Source organism: Schistocerca nitens, chromosome 7 (assembly GCF_023898315.1).
Source record: "Schistocerca nitens isolate TAMUIC-IGC-003100 chromosome 7, iqSchNite1.1, whole genome shotgun sequence".
Lineage (NCBI taxonomy): Eukaryota > Metazoa > Arthropoda > Insecta > Orthoptera > Acrididae > Schistocerca > Schistocerca nitens.
Genome location: NC_064620.1, coordinates 219,408,307 through 219,435,131, shown reverse-complemented (window position 1 = coordinate 219,435,131; position 26,825 = coordinate 219,408,307). Strand labels below are relative to the sequence as shown.

The window sequence follows — 26,825 nt, the reverse complement described above, 5'->3', positions numbered from 1 at the left end:
GAGAACTCTGGCATTTTTTAAAAAAAACACGCCAATGGGTAAAATAGGGTTTCATTGATTTGATTTGATTTTATTTATTTATTTATTTATTTATTTTACTGATAATTAAATAGCTCAATTTATATTCCTGTGATCAATATATTCGAAACACTAACCTGGTCTTACAACGCCATTAGTGCCTTATTTCTTGACCTACCAGCACAGCATCCACTAAGAGAATCTTCTCTACCTTTGGGCTTGATTGATCAAAATTGAGAAATAATTTAGAAGGGAATGGACTCCAAAATCAATGTTATTTAATTGTTTCTTATATTGAAGGAAAAGTTAAAGCACAATATTAATAAAATAATTTCTTGTGTCAATAAACAGTTGTCTTCAATAAATACGAAATCTTTTAAATTTGTGTAAGACTAACTATGTAACACTTTGTTTGTTAATTAAATTTTCATGATTAATATAGTTTGTAATTTTAGGTCAGGTTACATTACAATGCTGCTCAGGACTTACCTTAAGCTCCAGATTGTCTTTGATGAGTTCCTGCTGCTTTGCATCTAGCTCCCGCAACTTGCTTTGATACGCAGAGACCTCCTGCCGCATTACACTTGCGGTGTAACGTCCAAAGCGCTGCCACTCACGAGCCAATTTGCGACCTTTCTGCCTGTCGTCATCCAGAAAACAACATAGGTCCCGGAGTTCCTGGTTGTCATCACTTAGTCTTCTATTGGCTTCCTTCAGTGCTCTAACTTCAGACTGCAGTCTTCTGACCTAAAACAACGCTACTTTTAAAAGAAAATTTAAGTATTCTATGTGCATAGCAAATACTGCCAACCATAGAGGGAAGATTGTTTCCAGTTTTTGTAACCCTGTTTCAATTGGTAATTTACAGAATAAAATTTGATAAGTCTCTCTCTCTCTCTCTCTCTCTCTCTCTCTCTCTCTCTCTCCCCCCCCCCCTTTCCCACCCCTCTGTATTTCCTATAACTACAGCACTTGACTCTCGCCATCCTTTATTGTGCTTTTCCAATAACATCTGTAGCTAAACAATGTACAAAGACATTGTGCCTATATACTTGCTTGGGTATGTGTTTCACATAACACAAATCAACTCAGGAATGTAATCATCCTGTGGCTCAGGTCAGAAGATCTACAGGAACTGCAATCGTCTTTGTAAGGACTCAGCAGTACCATCATTAATGTTTCCTCACTAGAGGGTGAGGCTGCGAACATACAAAGTCATAATATACCATAAACCATGTCACAGGTAAAATAAAAACAATCACTGATGATGATTGACTCTAAATGTCAAATATTACAGGCAAATGGGAGATAGATTAGATTGTGAAATTTCTTCTACGGGTGCCAGGGTATAACTTCCACAGTGAAAACCTTTTCATGTCATGAGGTAGGTGTGGAAACAACAATCTACGTGAAGGATTAGTTAACAGCAACCAAGTCAGCAAGGCATGTTGTTGCAAAGAAAATGAGTTTGTTGTTTTGACTCCAGATTTTTCTTATTATCTACAAAACAGGCTGCAATTAAGAATACTCCCAAAGTGCTTGTGAGGAGATAACTAATCTAGTGGAAGCAAAGGATTTAAATAATGGCAGAAGTTTACAAGGGATCAGGAACAGTCAAAATGCACATACAGGTATTCTGAAAGCAGGAATAATACTTCCAAAATTTGTACAAAAGCTGCTATTGAATGATAAAGAAATGCAAACAATCTGATGAAATAAAGATACACTTTTGAATAAGCCAGCTGAATGTCTGTAAGCAATTGGTATCATCTTTTTTTTCTGTAATATATTCCCCACAGGCCAAGCCTCCTAGCGACGTATATAAGTAATTGAAACATCTCCCTCCAAAGCTGTTTCTTCAACCCCCTTCTGCAGTCTCCACACAAGGATACTTTGGGTTTTTAAAATTATTTTTTGTGTGTCCTTTGTTTGGTGCTGTCACAACATACAACCAAAAGCTAGACAATCAAGGATCACATTTCTTTTTTTCAGTGATGGAAATTTTATCAGCTATTAATTTTACAATTTTTTCTTACTTTCTTAATTCGAAGTTCTTATTAAATTGGCAAATTAACATTTCTCACTAAAACAGAGCATTTATTAATATGTCATAAAAGTAGTTCACTATATATTCACTAACAGCAATAAGAAATAAAATACTGTATACAGAATCCTGTGTATCCATTTCAAACAACTTTATCAACTCCAACAAATCATACAGAAACATTGTTGCAGGGACAACTGGACATGCCAATACAAATAAAGACCAAAATAAGACACAATTCATTATTTGGCAAGCTTAAAAACCAGCTACACTAGATACGTAGGTGAAAGCAAAGGCAAACTGAGAACAGAAAGGGATCATCATTTGGATAACAGGTGAGGGTGGCATTACACAAACTTTGGTGCAAATATAATTTAAACATAGTATCTGATCAAATACCAAGTGGCTATGAAATTTTTGTCTCGGATAACTTGGATGACACACCGACCAGCTCCATTCTCACCCATAACTACTTCACTTTTGAAGACCAGACCTACAAAGAAATTATGGATATGGCCACGGGAGCCAGGATAACCATGTCCTATGTCAGCTTTTTCATGGGCTGCATGGAAGAAGCATTCCACAACACCCAGAAGCTTCACTCCATGACTTGGTACATCTCACACCTTGTTGGTATGAACTCAAGGTGAAGAACTACTACTACACTATCTGCAATTGCTCAACTCATTTCCTCAAGTCAAATACTGAGTATCAGGTGTCCCCAAGGCACACAGTTCCAACAAAAATACAAATGCGATGTCCTCACATGACAATAAAGGATGCACAGCAGCTTCTGACCAATGAATCATCCCATTCAGTATGAATTCCAATAATGCCTCCCACTGCTGGACAAGCATCCTCTGTGGTCAACAATTGTCAGTAACCACTGTGTTAGGGCTGCAATACTTTGACCTAGAGTGTCTCATGCATGTTAAATAGGATCTGAGCCTGAGGAATGAAGATTCGGGTTTAACATCCTTTTGAGAATGAGGCCATTGGAGAAGATTGAAAGCTCAGACAGGAAAAGGCTGGGGAAGGAAATTCCCTATGTCCTTTTCAAGGGACCATCCAGGCATTTTCCTTGAGTAATTTAGAGAAAGTTTGGCAAACCTAAATATGGATGACCTGATGAGAATTTGAGACACTTTCCTCTCAAATGAGAGTCCAATGTCGTCACCACTGAGGCATTTCACTCAAGTTACCAGGAATGAGCTACCCACAGTTCTCAGATTGCTGGTACTTGTCAACAGGCCAGTCATGCAAGATTGGACAGTATTACCACTCCCATAGACAAGTGCACTGAGAAAAGATTGCACCCAACATAATGTCTCCCCAGATATGAACAATGACACAACAATGTGGAACAGCTTCCATAATATAGATGTTACATGTTCCAAGAACTTGCCAGATGAACATGTGGCTATGATGATGAATTGTACTCATCCATGAACAAGACATTAGTCCACTGTTCCTGGGTCCAATCATCATGAGTTAAACACCAAACCAACAATCACATGGTCCTTTCAAAGGAGGGAACTGTATCTTGCAGGTTGCTGAGCATAAGGAGCAATATCTGCATTAGGGCTGTGCTAACTACACATCATCTAACATCTAAGGCAATATATTCATCCCAGCACCAAGTTGTAGAGCAAGGTCAACTTTATCCTTCCCCAATAATCTTCACCATGGCTGTGAAGTGACACTGTGGGCAACATTCAACTACCAGTTCACTTTCCACTGCTTGTAGCAAACCTCTAATCTGCCAATGAGCATGCCTTCAAATACTGTTCACTTTTCATTTATCCAACTTTGTAAGGAATCCAGAATGACAAACAATCCTCAAGAATCACAAGCTGTCCAACATTTCAACCCAGGCAACACTGCACAAGAACAAGGAATGTAGGTTCATCCAAACTAGTTCCCAAGTGAAAAGTGCAAAAAGGAACTGCACGCAAAACACATATAGTCAGTTACCTTCAGAAAGGGGTTCCTCACAGTGGCACAAAAGCTACACATCTTCAATAGACTAAACAACACTGAAACTGGACAGTAGCTGACTGGAGGTCTGTAATGTTGTCAATCGAGTCACAAACTTATCTTTTCAAATGCACTGATGGTCCAAAGAGGCATTTAACCCAGAGTGTTAGTGAAGTTCAGCCCAGAGGTGGGTCTGTAATGCTTTTTGTACCATGGCTCGGACCGACTCATTTAGCTCCACTGTGAAAATGAACCAGGATATTCATTAAAACCTTCTCAGTGACCAAATCTTGGCATTCCTTCTACGTTTTTATGATGAGTATGCAGTTGACACTTTCATCTTTCAAGGTGCAAACAGCCACGCTTCACACATACATTGTGATTTTAGTGTTCCTCAAAACATAAGTCCTGAGCATGGTATCTTCATGATCTGAACTTGAGGCCCAGACACCCTACCCTCATAGATTCACAATCTCAACACCTTCTCACCCATCCACTTCACCATCCTCCTCAACCCAGCAAGCTACTTTCCTGGACATTGAGCACCTCCTCTCTGAATGCTCCGTCCACACCTATGTCCACATTAAACCCACCAACCACCAACGGCACCTGCATTTTGACAGCTGCCATCCATTCCACACCAAAAAATCCCTCCCATACAGCCTGGTCTGGTCACCAAGGGATCTGCAATGACAAGAACTCCCGTGCCCAGTATGCTGAAGGTCTCACAAGGCCTTCACAGACTGGCACAATCCCCCAGATCTAGTCCACAAACAGATTTCCCATGCCACATCTTCAACCTCTGCCCCCCCCCCCCCCCCCGCCCCCCAAAAACACTTCCACCACCGCAAAGCACCAGCTACAAAGGAGTACCTCCTTTGTCACCCAATATCATCCTGGACTGAAACAAATGAACCACATCCTTCATCAGGGCTTTGCTTATCTATCAGCATGCCCTGAAATGAGGGACATCCTACACATAAACCTTCCCACACGTCTGTCTTCAAGTTGGTGTTCCATCAGCCACCCAAACTCCACAACATCCTAGTCCATCTCTAAGCCACTCCCAGTTCCAGCCTCTTGCCACAGGTATTATATCCCTGTGGAAGACAAAGGTGCAACACCTGTGCAATCTGATCCACCCAGCACCTCCTGGCCCAGTCCTTTTAGAGGCTTATCCTACCCCTTCAGAGGATGAGCAACCTGTGAAAGCAGCCATGTCGTATACCAGATATGCCACCACCATTCCATAGCTTTCATATTGGCATGACTACTAAGCAGCTGTCCATCAGGATGAATGGCCACTGCCCAAAATGTGGCCAAGAGCAAAGTGGCACAACACGCAGCTGACACTAGCATGAGTGATTCATGACCTAGGCCATCTCGAGCCTTCCCTACATCATCAGCATTTCTAAATTGTGCAGATACGAGCTATCCTTAAAACGCATCCTCCCTCCCAAAATTATCCTGGCCTCAACCTATGATAACCTTCTGTCACCACACTTTCCTCCCGACAGTTTCCACCCCTCAGCCCTATCATCTCCTCCCAATTCACATCCTCTCATGCTTGTTGTGCACTGCTCTCTGCCAACACACTCACCTCACTTCCCCTCTCTGTTCTCCTTTTTCACTCCCCCCCCCCCCCCCCCTGCGCCACTCAAAGCCACCTGACACTGTTCTTCACAGTCTTGTCCTGCAGCCTTCTAGTCCCTGCACAATCCGCTAAATAGTGCTATTCTCTCCCTCCACCCATACCCTGTTATCTCTCACACTTCCGTGCTCCACTCCATATTGCTGCTTTTGTTCAACGCAACAGTTGCAGTCTGGCAACAGCAGCCGGATATAGTGAGCACCGTGTGTGCATGAGATGTGCCTGCTTGTGTTTGTGTGTGTGTGTGTGTGTGTGTGTGTGTGTGTGTTCCTGTCTTTTCTGAAGAAGGCTTATGCTTTGGCTGAAAGCATAGTGTGTAACAGTCTTTTCATTGTGCCTGTCTGCAACTCAATGTGTCATCTTTACAATGAGTACCAATCTATAATCTGCACAATTGTTAATTATTTTTTGTTATTCATCTGATTCACATTCTAAATATCAAACAATGGAAAATCCAAGATAGAATGTAACAATAAAGACAAAAACAAATACAAAAACAAATCTCCTGTGCCTTATCTTTCCAATCTCCCACCAACTCCCAAAGTCCCTCCGTCCAGCTGCAGAGGAGCATTCCTCTCATAAATCAGCACCACCCAGGACTGGAGCGACTGAATTAACATTCTCCGCCATGGTTTCGACTACCTCTCGCTGTGCCCTGAAATGAGAAATGTCCTGCCCACTATCCTTCCCACCCCTAGCACAATGGTATTCCGCTGTCCACTGAAACTACACAATATACTCGTCCATAACTACACAACCCCTGCTCCTAACCCCTTACCTCATGGCTCATACCCCTGTAATAGACCTAGATGCAAGACCTGTCCCATACATCCTCCCACCATTACCACCTACTCCAGTCCGATCACAAACATCACCTACCACATGAAAGGCAGGGCTACCTGTGAAACCAGTCATGTGATCTACAAACTAAGCTGCAAACACTGTGCTGCATTCTATGTGGGCATGACAACCAACAAGCTATCTGTCTGCATGAATGGCCACTGACAAACTGTGGCCAAGAAACAAGTGGATCACTGGGTTGCTGAGCAAGCTGCCAAACATGACATTCTTCATTTCAATGACTGCTTCACAGCCTGTGCCATATGGATCCTTCACACCAACACCATCTTTTCTGAACTGTGCAGGTGGGAAGTTTCCCTGCAATATATTCTATGTTCCCGTAACCTTCCTGGCCTTAACCTTCGTTAGTCACTATCCTCACCTATCCAGCCTCCCTGTTCTCACTCCAGCACTATACAGCCCTCATTCCACCATCGCACACATTGTTTTTTTACTTCTCTCCTTTCCTGCTACCCCCTCTCCCCTGCCTTCCATCTAATATCTCGACTGCACATAGCTGCCCTACCCTCTCCACCTCATCCCTGCATGCTTCCTAACAGCACAGCACTGTCCGATATCCCTACCCACTATCCCTCCCTCTACCCGTCCCAGCCTCCTCCTTACCCCCACCCAGTCACCATTCCCATTATGCACTGGTGCTGCTCCTCACAGTGTGGCTACAGTTGCCTTAGACTGCAGTCGTGTGTGTGTGTGTGTGTGTGTGTGTGTGTGTGTAGCCGGGGGGGGGGGGTGTCTATTTTTGGCGAAGGCCTTACTGCCAAAAGCTTTATTTGTAACAGTCTTTTTGTTGTGCCTGTCTGCAACCCAGCATCTCCACTATATAATATTGTCACATTCTAAATACTTTTTCTTATATTTAGTTGTTATTATACTGAAGGTTTACTTGTACACCAATTTCTGATAGGCTCTATCCAGTTTTTCTATAAATTTTGAAACAATTTATGTGTGTGTGTGTGTGTGTGTGTGTGTTTTTACTGATGTCAATGGTGAGATCTAAGAAGTTTATGGATTTGTTGCCAATCTCCATTGTGAACTGGATATTTTTATGTTGACTGTTTATGTTTTTCAAAAATGTGTTGAGTTGTCTTGTAGTACCAGTCCACATACACAGTACAACATCTACATATCTAAACCAGTATTTGATATTTGCACTCAAAGGTTCTGTTTTTAGAAAATTTTGTTCAAAATGGTCCATAAATATTTCAGCCAACAGTGGACTAAGAGGGGAACCCATAGCAAAGCCATCTAATTGTTTATAAACAGTCCCTTGGAACTGGAAATAGTTCTGGGCCAAGCATGTCTGCGTGTCTAGTCTCAAGTCATTCAATTCCACAGGATTGACATTAGTCTTGTGCATCAGCTCTGTCAGAATATCAATGTATTCTACCACAGGAATGTTAGAAAACAAACCACTGACAACAAAGGATACTAATTTATCACTGTGTGAGACAGATATACCTTTTAACTTATTTAGTAGGTCCACAGAGTTTGAAATACCATGCATTGGTTTGAATTTAGTCTTGCTCATAATAAGGACAGCCAGGTTACTAGCTAGTTTGTAAGATGGAGCAGTGAATGATGATCCAACTGGACAAACAGAAACATCTTGTTTATGCAGTTTAGGAAGCCCATACATTCTAGGAGGCACTGGGTTCATATTAGTAAACAGTTTTGCTTCCAGCTCAGAGAATATGCTTTTGCATGAATTGCTTGCATATTTAACATCCTCTTTAAACAATTCAGTAGGGTCTTTAGGAAGGACTTGGAAGCCTGTGGCATGTATCTTATTGATGTTGCTTAAGATCTTTATGTATTCTGTAGTTAACTGATAATTGTCTCTTCTTTTAATTGGTTTGTGTATCACTCTCCATGTTTCATACCTTCTGATGTAGCCTTGTCTAGTACTAATTTTATTTTATTTTATTAGTTTTGTTTATTAACAGAAACTGTTATGTAGGCATGCTATTTCTATTTTGTGTTAAAGGTTTTCCTGTCTACTCCATTGTTATTTATGTACTGTTTAATTTTTACTTTTTCTTTGCATTACCACCACACTGTCAAAGATGTTTCTTACTGTATGTTTCTACTTCAGTCTAGACGTGTCACTTCTCTTCCAATGTTGTTTGCAAACATTGTAACTTCTATGGTGATAATACACATTAAATGTCTGAAGATGGCCTTGTAAGCTGAAAACCTTTAACAATAAAAGTAATATTGTAGAACAAAAGCAAACTGGTGCTTTTCATTTATCAGAACTTTTTTTTGAGTGTCCCACTCATCAAGAAATAATATTCATTGTATATGTTTCAAACAATGGAAAATCCAGGATGGAATACCAGAGAAGGAAAGTTGCTACTCACCATATAGCGGAAATGCTGAGTTGCGATAGGCACAACAAAAAGATTCACACAATTAGAGCTTTCGGCCATTAAGGCCTTTGTCAATAGTACACACACACACACACACACACACACACACACACACACACACACACACACACACAACTTGCACACATGTCTGCTGTCTCAGAGAAATGAAACCTAGGAATGACAACCACTAAGCTGTCTGTACGCATGAATGGCCACCGACAAACTGTGGCCAGAAAACAAGTGGACCACCCTGTTGCTGAACACGCTGCCAAACATGATACCCCTCATCTCAATGACTGCTTCACAGCATGTGCCATATGGATCCTTCCCACCAACACCAGCTTTTGTTCCCATAACCCTCCTGGCCTCAACCTTTGTTAGTCACTGTCCTCACCCATCCAGCCCCCTCCCTGTTCCCATTCCAGCACTACACAGCCGTCACTTCACCACACCCAGTCCTTTAATTCCTTTTTATTTCTCTCGTTTCCACAACTTACCCCCTCCCCACTCTGCACCTTCTCTCCTGTCCTCCGTCTACACTGCAAAACTTCACTGTCTGCCACTCCCACCATACTATCCCTCCCCCTCCCTACCCCAGCCTCCACCTTACCCCCACCCAGTTGCCATTCCCATCATGCACTGGTGCTGCTGCTCGCATTGTGGTTTCAGTTCTCTGAGACTGCAGATGTGTGTGTGTGTGTGTGTGTGTATGTGTGTGTGTGTGTGTGTGTGTGTACTGCTAACGAAGGCTTTAATGGCCGAAAGCTATAACTGTGTGAATCTTTTTGTTGTATCTATAGAGACTCAGGATCTCCGCTATATGATGAGTAGCAACTTTCCTTCTCTGTCATTGTATATGTTTATTAGTTTCAGAAATACAGATGTGCCAAATCAGATGATTCTTTTTGATACACCCTGTACATTTTGGGTAAGGACCATGAAGATAAGATACAAGAAACGAGGGCTCAAACAGAGGCCTATAGACAGTTTTTTTCCCCTCGCTCTATTTGCAAGTGGGACAGGAAAGGGAATCTCTAGCAGTGGTACAGGGTATCCTCTGTCATGCTTGCAGGGTAGATGTATGCAGATGTAAATATACATATTTGTTTATGTACATATGTCTGATATCACTAAACTTGTGCGCAAAGTACTATTAACACATTGTTGTGAGGTTTTATAGTGGACTGAACTTAATATCTCTCAGAATATTCTTTTACATAGGTGTGTTTTTTTATAGTTATTTTACAGTTACAGTTGTTTTATTATTATTTAACTGTGGGAGCTGCCACAGGAAAGCGAGTAATGAGATACATTGGGAGCAAATGGTTTCGATAGGGGAATGTAGTGGGGAGAACTCTCGGGAGGTTAATGTGGCCATCTCCTGAAACTGGAATACATGCAGTAGGGACAGATTGATAGAAGAGTGAGAAAGAGAGGTCTGTGCCCTTCATGCAGAGTTGGAAGAAGCTAAGAGAAATCTAGTGGGGACGAAGGAAGGCAGTGGTGAGGGGGTGTGGTCGGGTACTAGCAGTTGGTACGAAAGCTGTAAGGACGACAACAAAATCTAACAGTTTAGTTTTGTCTATGAGTAATAGGTTTCAGCTGCCATTTTTGAGAGGGCAGGAGTCTCACGAAGGTGTATGAGCAGGAAACATGCGGCAGACTGTCTGTGAGTAGGAAGGCTTGAAATACCACTAATGTAAGGAAGAGCACAGAACTGTTGCTTGATAACAGTCATGGCGTAGGTGTAGGTCATAGGTTTGTTTGTTACAAGGGAGAGTGTCACAGAGATGCTGAAGAAACTGAATTGGCAGACTCTTGAAGATAGACAGTAACTATCCCGCAAAAGTCTACTAACTAAGTTTCAAGAACCAGCTTTAAATGATGTCTCTAGGAATATACTACAACCCCCTATGTATCACTCACATGGGGATTTTAAGGACAACAGAATAATTACAGAATGCACATAGGCATTCAAACAATCTTTCTTCCCATGCCGCATAGCCTACATGAATGGAACAGGAAGACACCCTGTACAATGGGATGTACAGTCTGTCATGCACTTCATGGTGGTTTGCACAGTATAGACGTGGATGTAGATCCTCAATTACATGAGAAGTCAGAGGAAGAGTACCAGGTCATGTGAATTTTCAAGCCAAGTGCTGGGCTGAGGGTTTAGGCCTTTGTGTACAAAATTCATGAAATATGATCAGATAGTGGTAATGGATGGGGAAGGAACCAGCTTGGATAGGCCTTGGACTAAGAACATAGGTGGCAACCTGAGCAAGTAGCTTCTCTAGCTGGTAGCACCAATGAGCATGTTGCCTTGGCAGTGCTGTATGTTGAGTTACTGCACAGTTGGAAATGGCACTAATAACTACTCACCAGGCACACACAGTACTAATGTCAGTGAGTACTATTGGAAGATGGTGTTACAAGAGGCATGGTTTGATCTCATCGGGACTGGGAAGGGGATGCTGATGGAGTTAACTGTTAAGAGTATAGCACATAGTTATGGGGCTATACATGATCAAATACCTGTTGTCGTGGGTAAGAGGAATTGGACATTTTTAGGATGAATATGACAACGTGTTCCCCTCCTATAAAAGCCTCTCAATCTGTTCAGAGACAGCACAGCAGTATGCATTACAGAGTAATGGTATAGACACACTGACACATAGCAAACAGTGCTACCATCATTTGAATATGCAAGTTGCTGCTGTGAAACTACCTTAAAAGTTGGAGAATAGTGTATTTATATAAGAGGTGGCACAAATTTTAAAGCTAGATAAGCTCTGGCCACAATTAATGTAGATACACATTTTGTATTGGCACCCACTGAACTAACGAAACTAGACATCCATAAAAAGTCAATCATTCCATGCATTTATCACCCTTCTAGTGGTGTGTGGACATTTTCTTCAACAAATTAACTGAAGTCCTGGAAAGTGTCTCCTCAGTTCCCAAAACTAACATAATACTGTGAGGAGAGGTGAATATAAACAGAGGTGTTGAGGATGAAATTAATAATAATTTCATAAACATTTTGAGCATTTCTGGCACGGCACAAAATAAATACACACACACACACACACACACACACACACACACACACAAAGTATTATGAGCAGTCATAATACATGAAACTGAAAGAGGCAAACATAAGTGTACTAACATATAATCAAATATGAGATGGAGTACCAGAAAATCCTCAGGAACTGCCAAATTCTGTAAATAACTATTTTTCTGGTATGGCAGGGTAGTTGCAACAAAATCTTCTTAAGAAGCATGCAACACCCAAGGCGATTATTTTATACTGCAGGCACATTGACGTAGTTTCCCGTAACAGAGCATGAAGTCATGAGGACAACACTGCAAAGACATCAGCATACATGCCCCATACCAAACATAATAAATGAGTCCCTTACTAAAAAAAATCATACAGAGAGTACAGAAAACTGCAGGTTACTTTCACTATCTTCATCATTCTCAAAATCTATTACATCACTCATAAAAAACTACTGAGACATCTGAAGAAATACAACCTTCTTCAATAAGCACAGTTGGTTTTCTGAAGTAGGAGAAGTACGTATCAGCCATTACAGAGTTCACAAAAGTGGTGCTTGTAGCTCTTGATGAGGACAACTGTAAATGAATTAATGAAATTTTTTAGTGCGGCTGAAAGGTGCCCAACCTCAAGGTCATCAGGCCCTTATTTTCTTTAATAATCAATGCCTAAAGGTTTCCAGGAGAAGAAAAGGATGGACTGTCAATCTGATCTTTGTGGAATCATCGGAGGCAGAGAAAAAAAATGAAATATCAGAAGGTAAGGAGCTGCAATGAAATGGGTGAGCTGAGCCAGACTTCAGCAGCCAGAACTGGTCAATTCTAGTGTGCAATTCCAATTCTTTGTTTCGAGTGATGACATCATGTGTGATGTCATGAGTTTATGATGCGAAGGATGTAAGCAGCCTGTTACCTTGGGTTGCCTTAGTAACTGGTGTAAACTATGCTATTTATTCTGAACCTGTCAAACTTTACAAGGGTGTGGTTATGCAGAAACCTAAAAACACAGCTTAAACTGTTTGCAAATGTAACGAGTATTAATTATATATATAATCTTGGCTCTCACAAACTTTTGGCCATTTTTTTCCGAACATGGAACTATTTCCAAGTGTGAGGATAGGCAGGAACCTAAGGGAGCCACTTACATTGTGGGAGAGTACCAATTTCAGAATATGGCACAATTTCTTTTACGACTGATTTTTTTTAATTGCTCTATCTCCTTGAGCTATATAACTCAACTCAAGTTGTTGATTCCATGTTTCATTATTCCTCATGAATTTTAGCAAAATCTTGTTCCAGTCTCTGTTACACTGCCTATATTTTACTATTACTATGACACGTCACATTAGTTTGTTACCACCCAGAAATCCACTTTTTCAAAGTTATCCTGTTAGTGTCTACCGGGTGATCAAGTCAGTATGAATTTGAAAACTGAATAAATCACGGAATACTGTACATAGAGAGGTACAAATTTACACACATGCTCGGAATGACATGGGGTTTTATTAGAACCAAAATAATACAAACGTTCAAAAAATGTCCAACAGATGGCGCTTCATCTGATCAGAATAGCAATAAAACTTCCTGGCAGATTAAAACTGTGTGCCCGACCGAGACTCGAACTCGGGACCTTTGCCTTTCGCGGGCAAGTGCTCTACCATCTGAGCTACCGGAGCACGGTATTCACAGCTTTACTTCTGCCAGTATCTCGTCTCCTACCTTCCAAACTTTACAGAAGCTCTCCTGCGAACCTTGCAGAACTAGCACTCCTGATAGAAAGGATAAGCGGAGACATGGCTTAGCCACAGCCTGGGGGATGTTTCCAGAATGAGATTTTCACTCTGCAGCGGAGTGTGCGCTGATATGAAACTTCCTGGCAGATTAAAACTGTGTGCCCGACCGAGACTCGAACTCGGGACCTTTGCCTTTCGCGGGCAAGTGCTCTACCATCTGAGCTACTGAAGCACGACTCACGCCCGGTACTCACAGCTTTACTTCTGCCAGTATCTCGTCTCCTACCTTCCAAACTTTGCAGAAGCTCTCCTGCGAACCTTGCAGAACTAGCACTCCTGAAAGAAAGGATAAGCGGAGAAATGGCTTAGCCACAGCCTGGGGGATGTTTCCAGAATGAGATTTTCACTCTGCAGCGGAGTGTGCGCTGATATGAAACTTCCTGGCAGATTAAAACTGTGTGCCCGACCGAGACTCGAACTCGGGACCTTTGCCTTTCGCGGGCAAGTGCTCTACCATCTGAGCTACCGGAGCACGGTATTCACAGCTTTACTTCTGCCAGTATCTCGTCTCCTACCTTCCAAACTTTACAGAAGCTCTCCTGCGAACCTTGCAGAACTAGCACTCCTGATAGAAAGGATAAGCGGAGACATGGCTTAGCCACAGCCTGGGGGATGTTTCCAGAATGAGATTTTCACTCTGCAGCGGAGTGTGCGCTGATATGAAACTTCCTGGCAGATTAAAACTGTGTGCCCGACCGAGACTCGAACTCGGGACCTTTGCCTTTCGCGGGCAAGTGCTCTACCATCTGAGCTACTGAAGCACGACTCACGCCCGGTACTCACAGCTTTACTTCTGCCAGTATCTCGTCTCCTACCTTCCAAACTTTACAGAAGCACTCCTGCAAACCTTGCAGAACTAGCACTCCTGAAAGAAAGGATAAGCGGAGACATGACTTAGCCACAGCCTGGGGGATGTTTCCAGAATGAGATTTTCACTCTGCAGCGGAGTGTGTGCTGATATGAAACTTCCTGGCAGATTAAAACTGTGTGCCCGACCGAGACTCGAACTCGGGACCTTTGCCTTTCGCAGGCAAGTGCTCTACCATCTGAGCTACCGAAGCACGACTCACGCCCGGTACTCACAGCTTTACTTCTGCCAGTATCTCGTCTCCTACTTTCCAAACTTTACAGAAGCTCTCCTGCGAACCTTGCAGAACTAGCACTCCTGAAAGAAAGGATAAGCGGAGACATGACTTAGCCACAGCCTGGGGGATGTTTCCAGAATGAGATTTTCACTCTGCAGCGGAGTGTGTGCTGATATGAAACTTCCTGGCAGATTAAAACTGTGTGCCCGACCGAGACTCGAACTCGGGACCTTTGCCTTTCGCGGGCAAGTGCTCTACCATCTGAGCTACTGAAGCACGACTCACGCCCGGTACTCACAGCTTTACTTCTGCCAGTATCTCGTCTCCTACTTTCCAAACTTTACAGAAGCTCTCCTGCGAACCTTGCAGAACTAGCACTCCTGAAAGAAAGGATAAGCGGAGACATGGCTTAGCCACAGCCTGTGGGATTTTCCAGCATGAGATTTTCACTCTGTACCCTTGTCCAAAACACATGTCATGCAAACAAACACATATAACATGTGAAAGAGAATGAAACAGATCATGTGACAACATGTGCAAACAAAAACAGCCACAAGACAGCATATACAGCACACGACCCTCACCAAACGACGTGCGCAAGATATCTTTCACGTGTCTAGCAATATGGGGTGGTTTTTTTTTTTTTTTTTGTTCTAATAAAACCCCACATCATTCCAAGCATGTGTGTCAATTTTTACCTCTTTCAAATTTATACTGACTTTTTGATCACCCAGTATATTTATTACAAATTCCCACAATTCTTCAATTTGCAATAATATTTTGGTGCACTGGAAATATTTATGAGCATTGGTCACTATTTTGAAATTCTGTGTGTGCTGCACCTGTGGGCTTGATATGACGTCACTGATCAAAGCTGACAGGTGGAATCAACCATTAAAATTTATCCACCCCTCATGTCTAGGCTGCGCCTGATCAGCTGTCACTACAGAAAGAATGCAGGCTTAACAAGCTTAATGCCAATGTAAGAGATAGCTAAAAAGTTAAAATAATATTGGAAATAAAAAAAACAAAGGTGAAATGTAATAAAATGCAGTGGAGAGGATGAGATGCACCAGCCAGAAGCAGCCAGTCCTGCAGGTGAAGTTCAACTTCTGCATCCATTTGGGATACCTCATTCACTGTATAATACTTGATGAATTTCATGTCACATAATGGGGAAAATGGAGACGACATCATTGTGACAAGTTTTACACAAGTGTATATAAATATAGTCTCTCAAATTAAATGTACACTCAGAGCCTAACAATAAAGGTGAAAAACTGTCACACTTGTGTTCAACACAAAGCTGGGGCAGTTGAACTGTATGTGGGTCACAGAAGAGGAACACTACAACGTTGATGGGGTGGATATGCCACCTCAGGATGTGGGCATGAGTCAGTCAGGTGGGGCCTTAATGTAGCCAGCTATGGCTGGCAGACTCCCTTCGAGAAGGGTGATGGAAAGATGGCCGTGCCACTGTGAACCATTTACGGTATGTAACAATATTGTAACATTCCACCCTGGATTTTCCATTGTTTGATTTGACTTATGGTATGTAGTTGTTCTAGCAGCCACTGTGGACCATTCTTTTTTTTCAAGCCTCCAAAAGCTGAAGACGCAGCACCAACCAGCAACTGGATCCCCGTATCTGCATTTTCAGCATTTCCATCTCAGTAGCTTTCTTCACTAACCTGTCTGCACGGTTTCCCGGAATACCTACAGTCTTGGGATCCACGGGAATACAACCTAGCTCCAAGTACCATGGGATAACAGAACTGGGTTGCTCTTGTGGTAGGTGAACCCCCTGTCAGGGAAAAGGACAGGGCAATATGAGCATTCAAGGTCACTGAGGACATATATTGAATAATTTATTGGCAACTGGTGGATCCGCAAAGGATGAATTACAGCCTCTACCAGAAAGCTGATAACAGAACTCATCCAAAAGATGTCAGTTGCAAGCTGTACCCTATAGTGGTGAACCGAGTCCAGTGTCTGTAACGTCCAAGGGACCTCATATCCTGAAGCCAGACACCAGTAATATCTAGTTGGGATAGGACTAGTGCTTTGTACAGATACATGAGGGTGGATTTGTCTGCACCTCAGGAGATTTGACTGAGACTGCCACGTGTCTTGAGTTTCAACTGGCATGTGTTTTTAAACTGCTGAAAATGTAATAGCCATGACAACTGAGCATTAAATGCAAATCTCAAAAACAATATGACTCTACTACACTTAGCAGTTCATTACAAAGGTAAAGTTCTGGATGTTGATGAACAGTTCAATCCCAGCACAAGTACACAACACATGTGTCTTTGCAATGGCGGAAGCCGTGGGTGAGTGTCCAGGATTGTGCTTTCTTGATGGAATCTCGCTGCTGGCCTACAGCAACAATCAAGATTGAAGAACTGTGGTAAAGTAAGTCAGCTTCAAGCACACATGTGTAGTTTTTTCAAAGTTGAAATTCGTGTTGTGGGTATAGCCTATGGAACATATGGTACGTTTATTAAGTAAGCTACTGGAGTTATTACACTCATCCAATGTGTCATTTCCATTTTATGTTATTAGCATTAGTACATAAAGGAATCAGATTTATGGATACACAATGGGTAAAAGTCTAGATTGAGGCCAGTGGCTTGCTTGCATGTTTCATGGAGCAATGTTGTCAGCACCTGCTGTGAGGTACAACAGGAACAAATGGGGCTGTGTCAGCTGGTTCCACACAACTAAAGAGAGAGCCGTGGAAATATGATGTGTTTTGAAGATAGAGATGAAGGGATATATATTCAACAACCTGCCAGACCATACTAAATGCCATGTAGATAATGTGATGGAGTTTAAGAGTGAATTAAAAACTTTATGTTGGGCAACTCCTAGTAAGTTGAAGATCATCATCACAGAAACCCTTCGACTTAATATTTTAATTTATTTTGTAGTCTGAAAAGCACTTTAATACTATACACATTTGTAACGTTAAATGGAAATACCCATGACGTCACAAATATGGCAGAAACGACCATAAACCACGATTCCAATATGGCGCATTACGAGGACGAAAATACATCGAAAAACAAAACACACATGTTCCACAAAAAGCCTAATGACACTAACGGGGCAAGCGTGGGAGATAGGCGGTTTTTGGGTGGGGACAAACTAAATATAAAAAAATTTAGACACCCAGCCCCATACAAAACCACGTAAAACGACGAAAAAAACCAACATCACAAAACTCCCCAAATACCACTAAACACAATATCATCTGGAATCGGACACTTCCTTTGACCTATATAGCTCAACAACAACTCACGATCCAATAAATTGGGATCGAACCCTTCCCTTGACCTCGTTAAATCATTTCATTGCACTGTATTTGAATTAAATTAAATGTACATTTCACAATTCTTTCAACACATTGTTGAGCTGGGTCACAGGATCTTCAAAATACACCTAATGTAGTATCATATTTGTAGCTGCACATAGAAATTGTGAAAGAGAAAAGAAACCTGCTAAATCATGCATACATAATTCCGTTTTCTTCTGTATGTTTACAATAAAAATACTGTAATTAGAACATTATTGAATCTCTGAGGTAAGATATAGGCCTAACACAATGAGCAGATGTCATCTTGATGTGTCATAGATAATTTCATGTTACTATTTGGACAGTTAAGCCACATGTGTGAGAGATTTGAGTAGGCTTATGGAAATATTGAATCTGCAGATAGCAAGCACCTGCTTGGACCCATAATGTCATCAGAATGTATTTCAACTCATCAAAATCCAAAATGCCTTATGTACAACTATCCTACAGCCTCTGACTATTGTACAGATCAGTCTGTCATCACAAACTACTGGCAAAAAAAGAATAAAGAAACAGAACAAATGGTGCTACAAATATAGAGGTGGCTGTGTCACTCCTCAAAACATACCATTTAAAAATTTATCTTGGGGCAGGTGTGTAGAAAAGCATGCATGACTCGCGCCTCAATAATACAGGTAGTCTTATTGTATGTGTAGCAAAAATGAGCACGTTTTAGTGGAGAGGCCAGATAAATGGGGCATGGATAGACTGATGTTAGATACAGTGGAAATTACTGAGGTGCATGACAGAAAAAAAGCAGGACATACTGTCAAGTCAGTACAGGGTTATCAGCACAAAATCAAACAGGGATAAAGCAGGAGTTGGTCTAACAACGAATAAGGAAACAGGACTGTGGGTAAGCCAGTATGAATGGCTTTTACTGTAGCTAAGAAAGGAAGTTAACCACCCATAAATGTAGTACAAACTTATATGCCTACTAGCTCTACAGAAGATAAAAGACTGAAACAGTTTATGAGGTAAAAGTAGTTTTTCAGATATTTAAGGGAGAAAAAATTTAATCACGGTAGAGGACCTGAAATCAGTACTAGACATAAAATAAGAGAAGAACAGTAGATTTCTATGGATTGGCGGAAAGCAATGAAATGGGATTTTGCACACAACACAATTTAATCACTGTTAACACTTGGCTTAAGAACCATGAAACAAGGTTGCATATCTGGAAAAGAGCTGGAGGCACCAGAAGCTTTCAAATAAATTTTACAGCATGGTCATAAAGTCTTGTTCCATTTCAAAGAAGTACTGGATGCATTTATATAATCCATAATAATAAACCATTTCTGTACTACCATACGCCTATCATTGTTTTTCTTTTTTTTCCAGAATAATCAAAGGGAATGAAAAATGTGTATGATCTAACAATGTGTGGCTATTAGTACACGATTGCCCAATTTATCTTATCTGGAGGTGCAACAGGTTCACTCAGAAATTTCAAAATCCAGCAACAAGAGCAAATGTCTGGTTACTTGCCAATAAGTGCCAAAGAGCTGCAAAACCTGCTGACGAATCATGCACATGCACCGGGAGAGCTCCTATACAATGAGAGACTGTTCAGCAAATCAGAGAAGCAACCGAAGGAAGTCAAAATACATAATTCACAATTTAATCAATGTGTCTGTAATGCCAAAATCAATGATTTCAAAAGTTTTCCACTTACATTAAAGAAAAGAGCACTCTATACTCAGGTGCTTCATGAATCAGACCACAAAGATTACACAACTTGTCAAGCTATGTGTTATGATTTCATAGAAGCTGCACACAATGAACACCACATGGACCGCACTATGTTTTCTGAAGAGGCCACATTCCACATCTGCGGAAAAGTTAACAAACGTAACTAGCCACCTCATGCTACCACTGAATGGCAAAGAAATACACCAAAAGTGATTTTGTATCTTGGATTCACAAAGACTACAGTTTATCGATGTTTCATTTTTGCATAAGAGACAACTGTAGGAAACATTTACGTTGATGTGCTGGAGCAATTTTTGGAACCATACTTCAGCAAAAAGGCATTGAAGGCACTGTTGTGTTCCAACAGGATGAAGCAGCCCCCTCATTTTGCTCTCATAGGGAGTCAGGACTGGTTGCTAATTCAAATATTCACCTACAGTTGGATAAACAGAGATGCAGCAAGAATATAGCCATCACAAACACCTGATTTGATACTAGGATCTAAGGGGCTAGAAGAATGATTATACGAGGCATCAAACAAAAACTGTGACTGAACTGGGAATTTCTTGGTAAGGATGACACTAGTTGTAGCATGCTAATTTGCATGGGGAGTCACTGCGACCGAACTGGGAATTTCTTGGTAAGGATGACACTAGTTGTAGCATGCTAACTTGCATGGGGAGTCACTGACAATAATAGAAGTAAATTCAGGTGTGGCCCAGGAAAGTTTATTGGGACTCTTGTTCCTCAGGTTGTGTATTACTGAACAGGCAGATAAAAATCAGACCTATAGTAACCTCATACTTTTTGCAGATAATGCACCTATGTTAATTAAGTAGGGCCTATCTACTAATAAAAAGAAAAGTTGCATAATTATCCAGAGCAAACTTAGATTTCCTAGTGGCACAAAGACTATCAATTTTTTTAAACATTCAGAAATGTTAAACTGTATTCTTCACAACACGAAAAACACATAATATTCTATAATTACAGCACAATGAGTCACATTTGGAATAAGTCAAAATGTACTAATATCTTGGTGTAACAGCTTGCAGGTATATGAATGGGAATGATCACATAGGTTCAGTCATAGGCAAGGCTCACAAACGACTTCAGTTCATTGGCAGGATACTGGGAAACTACAGTCAACTGGTACGGGAAGAAACCCTAACATGTGGGGTCATGGTAAGAACCCTCTTCCATGCACTTCAAAGTGATTCCTGAGTATGCACATAGTTATCAGTGCTATGTTTTATCTCTACATGCACAAAAGTTTCAATTATTGATATGTCATAGGCCACCATGTGCATAATATAGGCCTAGTAAAAATATACTAACTGGATGTTTGTCTATTACATAAAACCGCATTCCTGAATTAACTGCACAGTTTTTGTTGTCTATAATAAAGCTTCATTAAATACAGAGCCCTTGGGTTATGCCATAGATCAATTTGTTAACACCTTTATTTTGTATTTACAACTGTTAGCTCTTCCAACTCTCATGCAAACCATGACCATTAACTTACACCTCCCACGCTATGTTACAGCATTCAAAAACAACCAAAATCGAAGTGGGACTCATCATATGCAAACTGAAATTTTGACACTGTCTGAATGGATACAAAATTAACATTTGTTATACGATGTAATCTGTTTGATACTGTACATTATGAAATCATTTACAGACAAAACAATAGTCACTGTGAAAAGGTACAATAAATGTAAGGATGGAATCAACATTAAATGGTTTATGAATTGGTACTGAATATTCTGAGTTCAAACACAATTACTTCCTCAATGCCAACCAGAGGTAAATGCTGTAGGCTATTCTTGATTTACTAAAAGCGTTTGACTTAGTACCACAAAGTATGATCATATAGGCTATCAAATGAAACTTGCGACTGGATTGAGGACCTTTTGGTAGGGGGCACACAACATGTTATCTTGGATGGAGAGCCATCATCAGATGTAGAAGTAACTTCAGGTGTGTCCCAGAGAAGTGTGTTGGAGCCCTTGCTGTTCATGTTTTAAATTAATGACCTTGTAGACAATATAAATAGTAAATTCAGGTTTTTTTTTTTTTTTTTTTTTTTTTTTCAGGTGATGTAGTACTATCTGAAAGAAGTTTCATAAATATTAAGTCAGATCTTGATAAGGTTTCAAAGTGGTGCAGTGGTTGGCAAGTTGCTTTAAAAGTTCTGGAAAGTAAAATTTTACACTTCTCAAAACGAAAACATGTAGTAGCTATAATATCAATGAGTCACTGTTGGAAATGACCTACTCATAGAAATACCTGTGTGTAACAATTTGTAGGGTTATGAAATGGAATGATCACATAGGTTCAGTTCAGGGTAAAGCAAGAGGTAGACTTCGGTTTATCAGCAGCATACTAGCGAAGTGCAATCAATCTACAAAGAAGATAGATTGGAATAATTACTGCACGCAAGGAGGCGTCCAGAGAATCATTCTTCCTGCGCTCCATATGAGAATGGAAAAGGATGAAACCCAAATAACTGGTACAATAAGATGTACTTCTGACATGCACCTTACGGTGGTTTGCGGAGTATAATATAGATTGAGAAGCACTTCTGTGTTGTTTGTTTCAATCTAGTGATGACAATTTACACTGTTTGCAGTAAGATGACAACTTCTAACGATACGACACAACTTTATTAGAAGTTGTTTACTGGATCCGACACGGGTCAACAATATTGCTTCACATTCCTGCAATATGTGAAACATGTTAACTTGAACCATATCTCTTTCTTTTCCATGTCATTTTAAAATCTAGGTTCTCCATAAATTGTTTAGTGAGTGTTTTTGGGAATTTGGAATATTTAGAGTTACAGTAAACTGTGTTAACTGAGAACACATTTAACTGGTCAATGTAACATACTGTAAACCATTATTCTAATACTTGTGTAGTTTCCTGCTCACCTGCTCTGCTAATGCTTGAGATGGGGTCGGTTGAGCTTCAGGTACACCAATCGCAGCAGCAGTAGAAGGTGGAACTGTTTGTGGCGGTGCAACTGGAGCCCCAGGCATCTTCCGTACAAATTTCAGCATTTCGGGGGCACCTGCAAGCTGTCCAGGGTGCGCTGCTGCAGCAGTTTGCTGGACGGTAGGAGGACGGCGGTTGGTTGCTTGTGGTGGCGGATACTGTGCCTGCACGTGGTAGCTGTCCACCACAGCTTGTCCGTAGTAGCGAGCCTGCACCGGGTCAGGCGGGAGGTACTGTTGCTGATGCTGTTTGGCTGCTGCTGCCGCCGCTGCCTCCACAGAGGCAGGGTACAGCTTTGCGTCTTTAGGTGGTATGTACGGGGGTGGTTGTGGCTGCTGCTTCAGAATACCTGCACCCGGAGCTTGTGGGGGTGGCTGATAGCGTGGAGGGGGAGGGGCAGCCACCTGCTCAGCCACTGACTTGCCCGGGTATCCTTTCACCTTGCCAGACATGGTACACATGAAGACAGGCGTCTTTCACGTCGCTGTGCAGGTCATTTTGGTGCTGCTCTGACCTGTGTAGCCTGCATTTTTTCTAATACACACAAACAGGTCTTCATCAATTTCTGATGTTTCTTTTACCTCCCTTTTGCACGCACTGGGCGCTTGTTTACAGAGTTAACCGTGGTCATGATGAAGACTACCGTCGACGTATGGCACAACATGTAAGAAGAGACTATTCTTCAGCGTAGTTTACAGTCCTCACTTCCGTAAATTTGGTGAAAACACCGAAAAATTGTGGCAAGAGGCAACTAGAAAAGTAAGTAGACAACCAAACAACAACATGTGTCCACTGTTACCTATAAACACCTTCCAACTTTTGTCACTTGGAAAACATGAACCTGTGAGCTGCAATGATGCATATCAGCGTCACAAACGTATACGTCCATTCACATTGTTTAGCACCTCTCCTGTATTCTGTCTCATTACCCCTACGGAGAATCAATCTGGAGTTAACACGCAGTCCACAGAAAAACTTTATATTCTCCAACACAAACAACAGTCACCATTCCTGGTCGATATGGGAGTCTCTGGGCGAAGTAACACATAAATTGGGACGATCAGATTACATACGCATTTTCCGCAAAATTGCTTAAATAGACACGGCAACACATCGTACATCTGCTTGCCGTTTATAACTTCTGTCACAACAAGATATCATTGCCATACGTCACTGGCAACTGAAGCTACGTCAAAAATTGGGTCACATCGAAAAGTAGCACAAGCGACACGATGAACTGGCGCCAGTTGTCAATTTCTAGTTTCTACCTGCGCCGTTCACAATTATTGCAGCCAGCGTCATTATGCTTTCTCACGACGTCTTCGCGGCCGCATATCCCGATATTATACACATGCATGGAACTTGATGTTCGTTACACTTCAATGGAAATACACATACACTTGGAAACAAACTCAACCTCAATTCTAGAAGACACATTTTCCACTCACACACACTACATTTCAGCTTCACTCTCAATCACTGCGTTCGTAACGCGCCCAACTGAGCCACCTGGTGGCCTTTACCTAGAATCTCCGCAGGAATGTCGGGCGGTCAATTTAAAAATTTTGTCTACGTAAAAGAAGTATTTAACCGCATACTCCCACTAAAATAAAAAAGTATGCTGCACTGAACAGCTACACAATGAACAACTGGAAGCTGAAATGATGCTAAATAAAGTGAGAACTGCTTCATGTACTGAGGATGGCAAGACACAAGTCTGTAAAGTTCCGCTTGAACACGTAAGCTCTAGGAAAAGGATTAAAAAATGACAAACTTTCTCACGTACCAAATATCTCTTATGACAAATGTACCAGGAAGCACTCAAAATGGTATTGCTACCAGTCTGAGAACTTTACTGCACAGCAACAGGTGACATATTTAGTTCATCCACAAAACACCTGCTCATAGATCATGTCCAGTGTACCTGTAAGGGATTACGAACTGAAACCATGATAGTGTGATTGTGAACTGCAGTACCTGTATCATCAGAGTATATCATGGGATGTGCAGAATGCTGATGAGTAACTGAGGAAGATTGTGCATGCTAACAGATAAAGGTACCATATGTGCTATAACTGGTGACAGAAAACTGTATGCACTGGGGTGCTGAAGAGTTGTGGGGCAAATATAATAATGTCTGCTGGTGCTACAAGAGGAACATTAACACAGCAAGCATATAAATGGTTCAAAGCAAATAGCATATCATTAAACGTCTGCTCAACAAATTTCAAGCAGTTTCAAACAGCAAATAACAAGCTACAAGCTCTTGAAATAGATATCCATGGTCAGACAATAAATGAAACTTCAGATATAATGTTCCTAGGCATACAAGTGCATAATAATTGATGATGGAATGAACATATGGATCACCTGTTCAAGAAACTAAGCTCAGAAGGCCTTGCACTACGAGCTACCTCACCCTATGTTGACAAGGAAATAATTATGTCATTGTCATTCAGATATTTCCACTCTTTGACCTCATATGGGGTAATATTCTGGGGGAATGCTGCAAAAGTGGAAACAAGTTTTTAAGCAACAAAAGAAGCTGTGAGGCTGGTCAGTGGTGTTACAAATCTGACATTTTGTAGGCACTTGTTCAAGAGTGTTCCAGTACTGACCCTCACAAGTCAGCACATCTACTCACTGATAGTATCTGTAATCAACGACAGAAAACTTTTCCAAACTAACTGTGATACTCACAATCATGACACAAGGTGGAAACAAAGATTTCACGAAAACACATCAACTCTCATTATAGTACAATAAGGAAGTATCCAGACTTGGCAAAAAAATTTGCAGTAAGCTCCCACTGAATATAAAAAAAAGTCATTGACAAACCTCGTGTACACAAGAGGAAGCTGAAATAATTGCTCATAATCCATACTTTATTTAATTTTAATGGATTTCTAGAGCTATAAAAGTTTTGCTAAAGATGTGTTGCATTATAAATGATGATTAGAGATTAGATTAGATTAGTACTTGTTCCATAGATCATGAGTACGACACTTTGTAATGATGTGGAACATGTCAGGTTAATAAAAGGTGTCTACACAAGATATTACATTACACAAAATATTACATTACACTTAATATTTTTAATTTTTTTACCCACTTATTATATCCAAAAATTCATCTAATGAGTAGACCGGAGTTGCCATTAAGAAATGCTTTTAATTTCCTTTTAAATGCTATATGGGTATCTGTCAGACTTTTGATGCTATTAGGTAAGTGAACAAAGACTTTCGTGGTGGCATAATTTATCCCCTTCTGAGCCAAAGTTACATTTAACCTTGAGTAGTGAAGATCATCCTTTCTCCTAGTGTTGTAGCCATGTACACTGCTATTACTTTTGAATTCGTTCAGATTGTTAATAACAAAATTCATAAGCAATTATTCTGATTACACGCTTTTGTGCAATGAACACTCTTTTACTCAATGATGAGTTACCCCAGAATATGATGCCATAGGAAAGCAGAGAATGAAAATAGGCATGGTAAGCTAATTTACTCAGATGTATATCGCCAAAATTTGCAATGGCCCTAATAGCATAAGTAGCTGAACTCAAACGTTTCAGCAGATCCTCAGTGTGTTTTTTCCGGTTCAACCCCTCATCAATGCATACACCTAGAAATTTTTAATATTCTACCTTAGCCACCGATTTCTGATCGAAGTCTATATTTATCAATGGTGTCATTCCATTTACTGTGTGGAACTGTATATACTGTGTTTTGTCAAAGTTTAATGAGTGCCCATTTGCAGATTAATGATTTTCTGAAAAACATCGTTTACAATTTCACCAGTTAATTCTTGTTTGTTGGGTGTGATAGCTATACTTGAACCATCGGCAAAAAGTACCAGCTTTGCATCTTCGTTAATATAGAATGGCAAGTCATTAATATATATTAAGAACA

The 26,825-nt window shown here is 40.9% G+C and overlaps 1 protein-coding gene across 1 annotated transcript in view; it reads right to left on the bottom strand.

The window, feature by feature from the left end:
- LOC126194960 (coiled-coil domain-containing protein 85C) overlaps nt 1–24,411 on the bottom strand; it is a 90,616-nt gene extending 66,205 nt beyond the window's left edge. Inside the window, exons 1-2 of the mRNA XM_049933353.1 lie at nt 22,851–24,411; nt 508–765 (exon numbers count right to left, since the gene is read on the bottom strand). Coding sequence (XP_049789310.1) covers nt 508–765; nt 22,851–23,375 — 783 coding nt within the window. The 5' untranslated portion in view covers nt 23,376–24,411. The remainder of the gene's footprint in view (nt 1–507; nt 766–22,850) is intronic.
- Nucleotides 24,412–26,825: the final 2,414 nt, after the last annotated feature.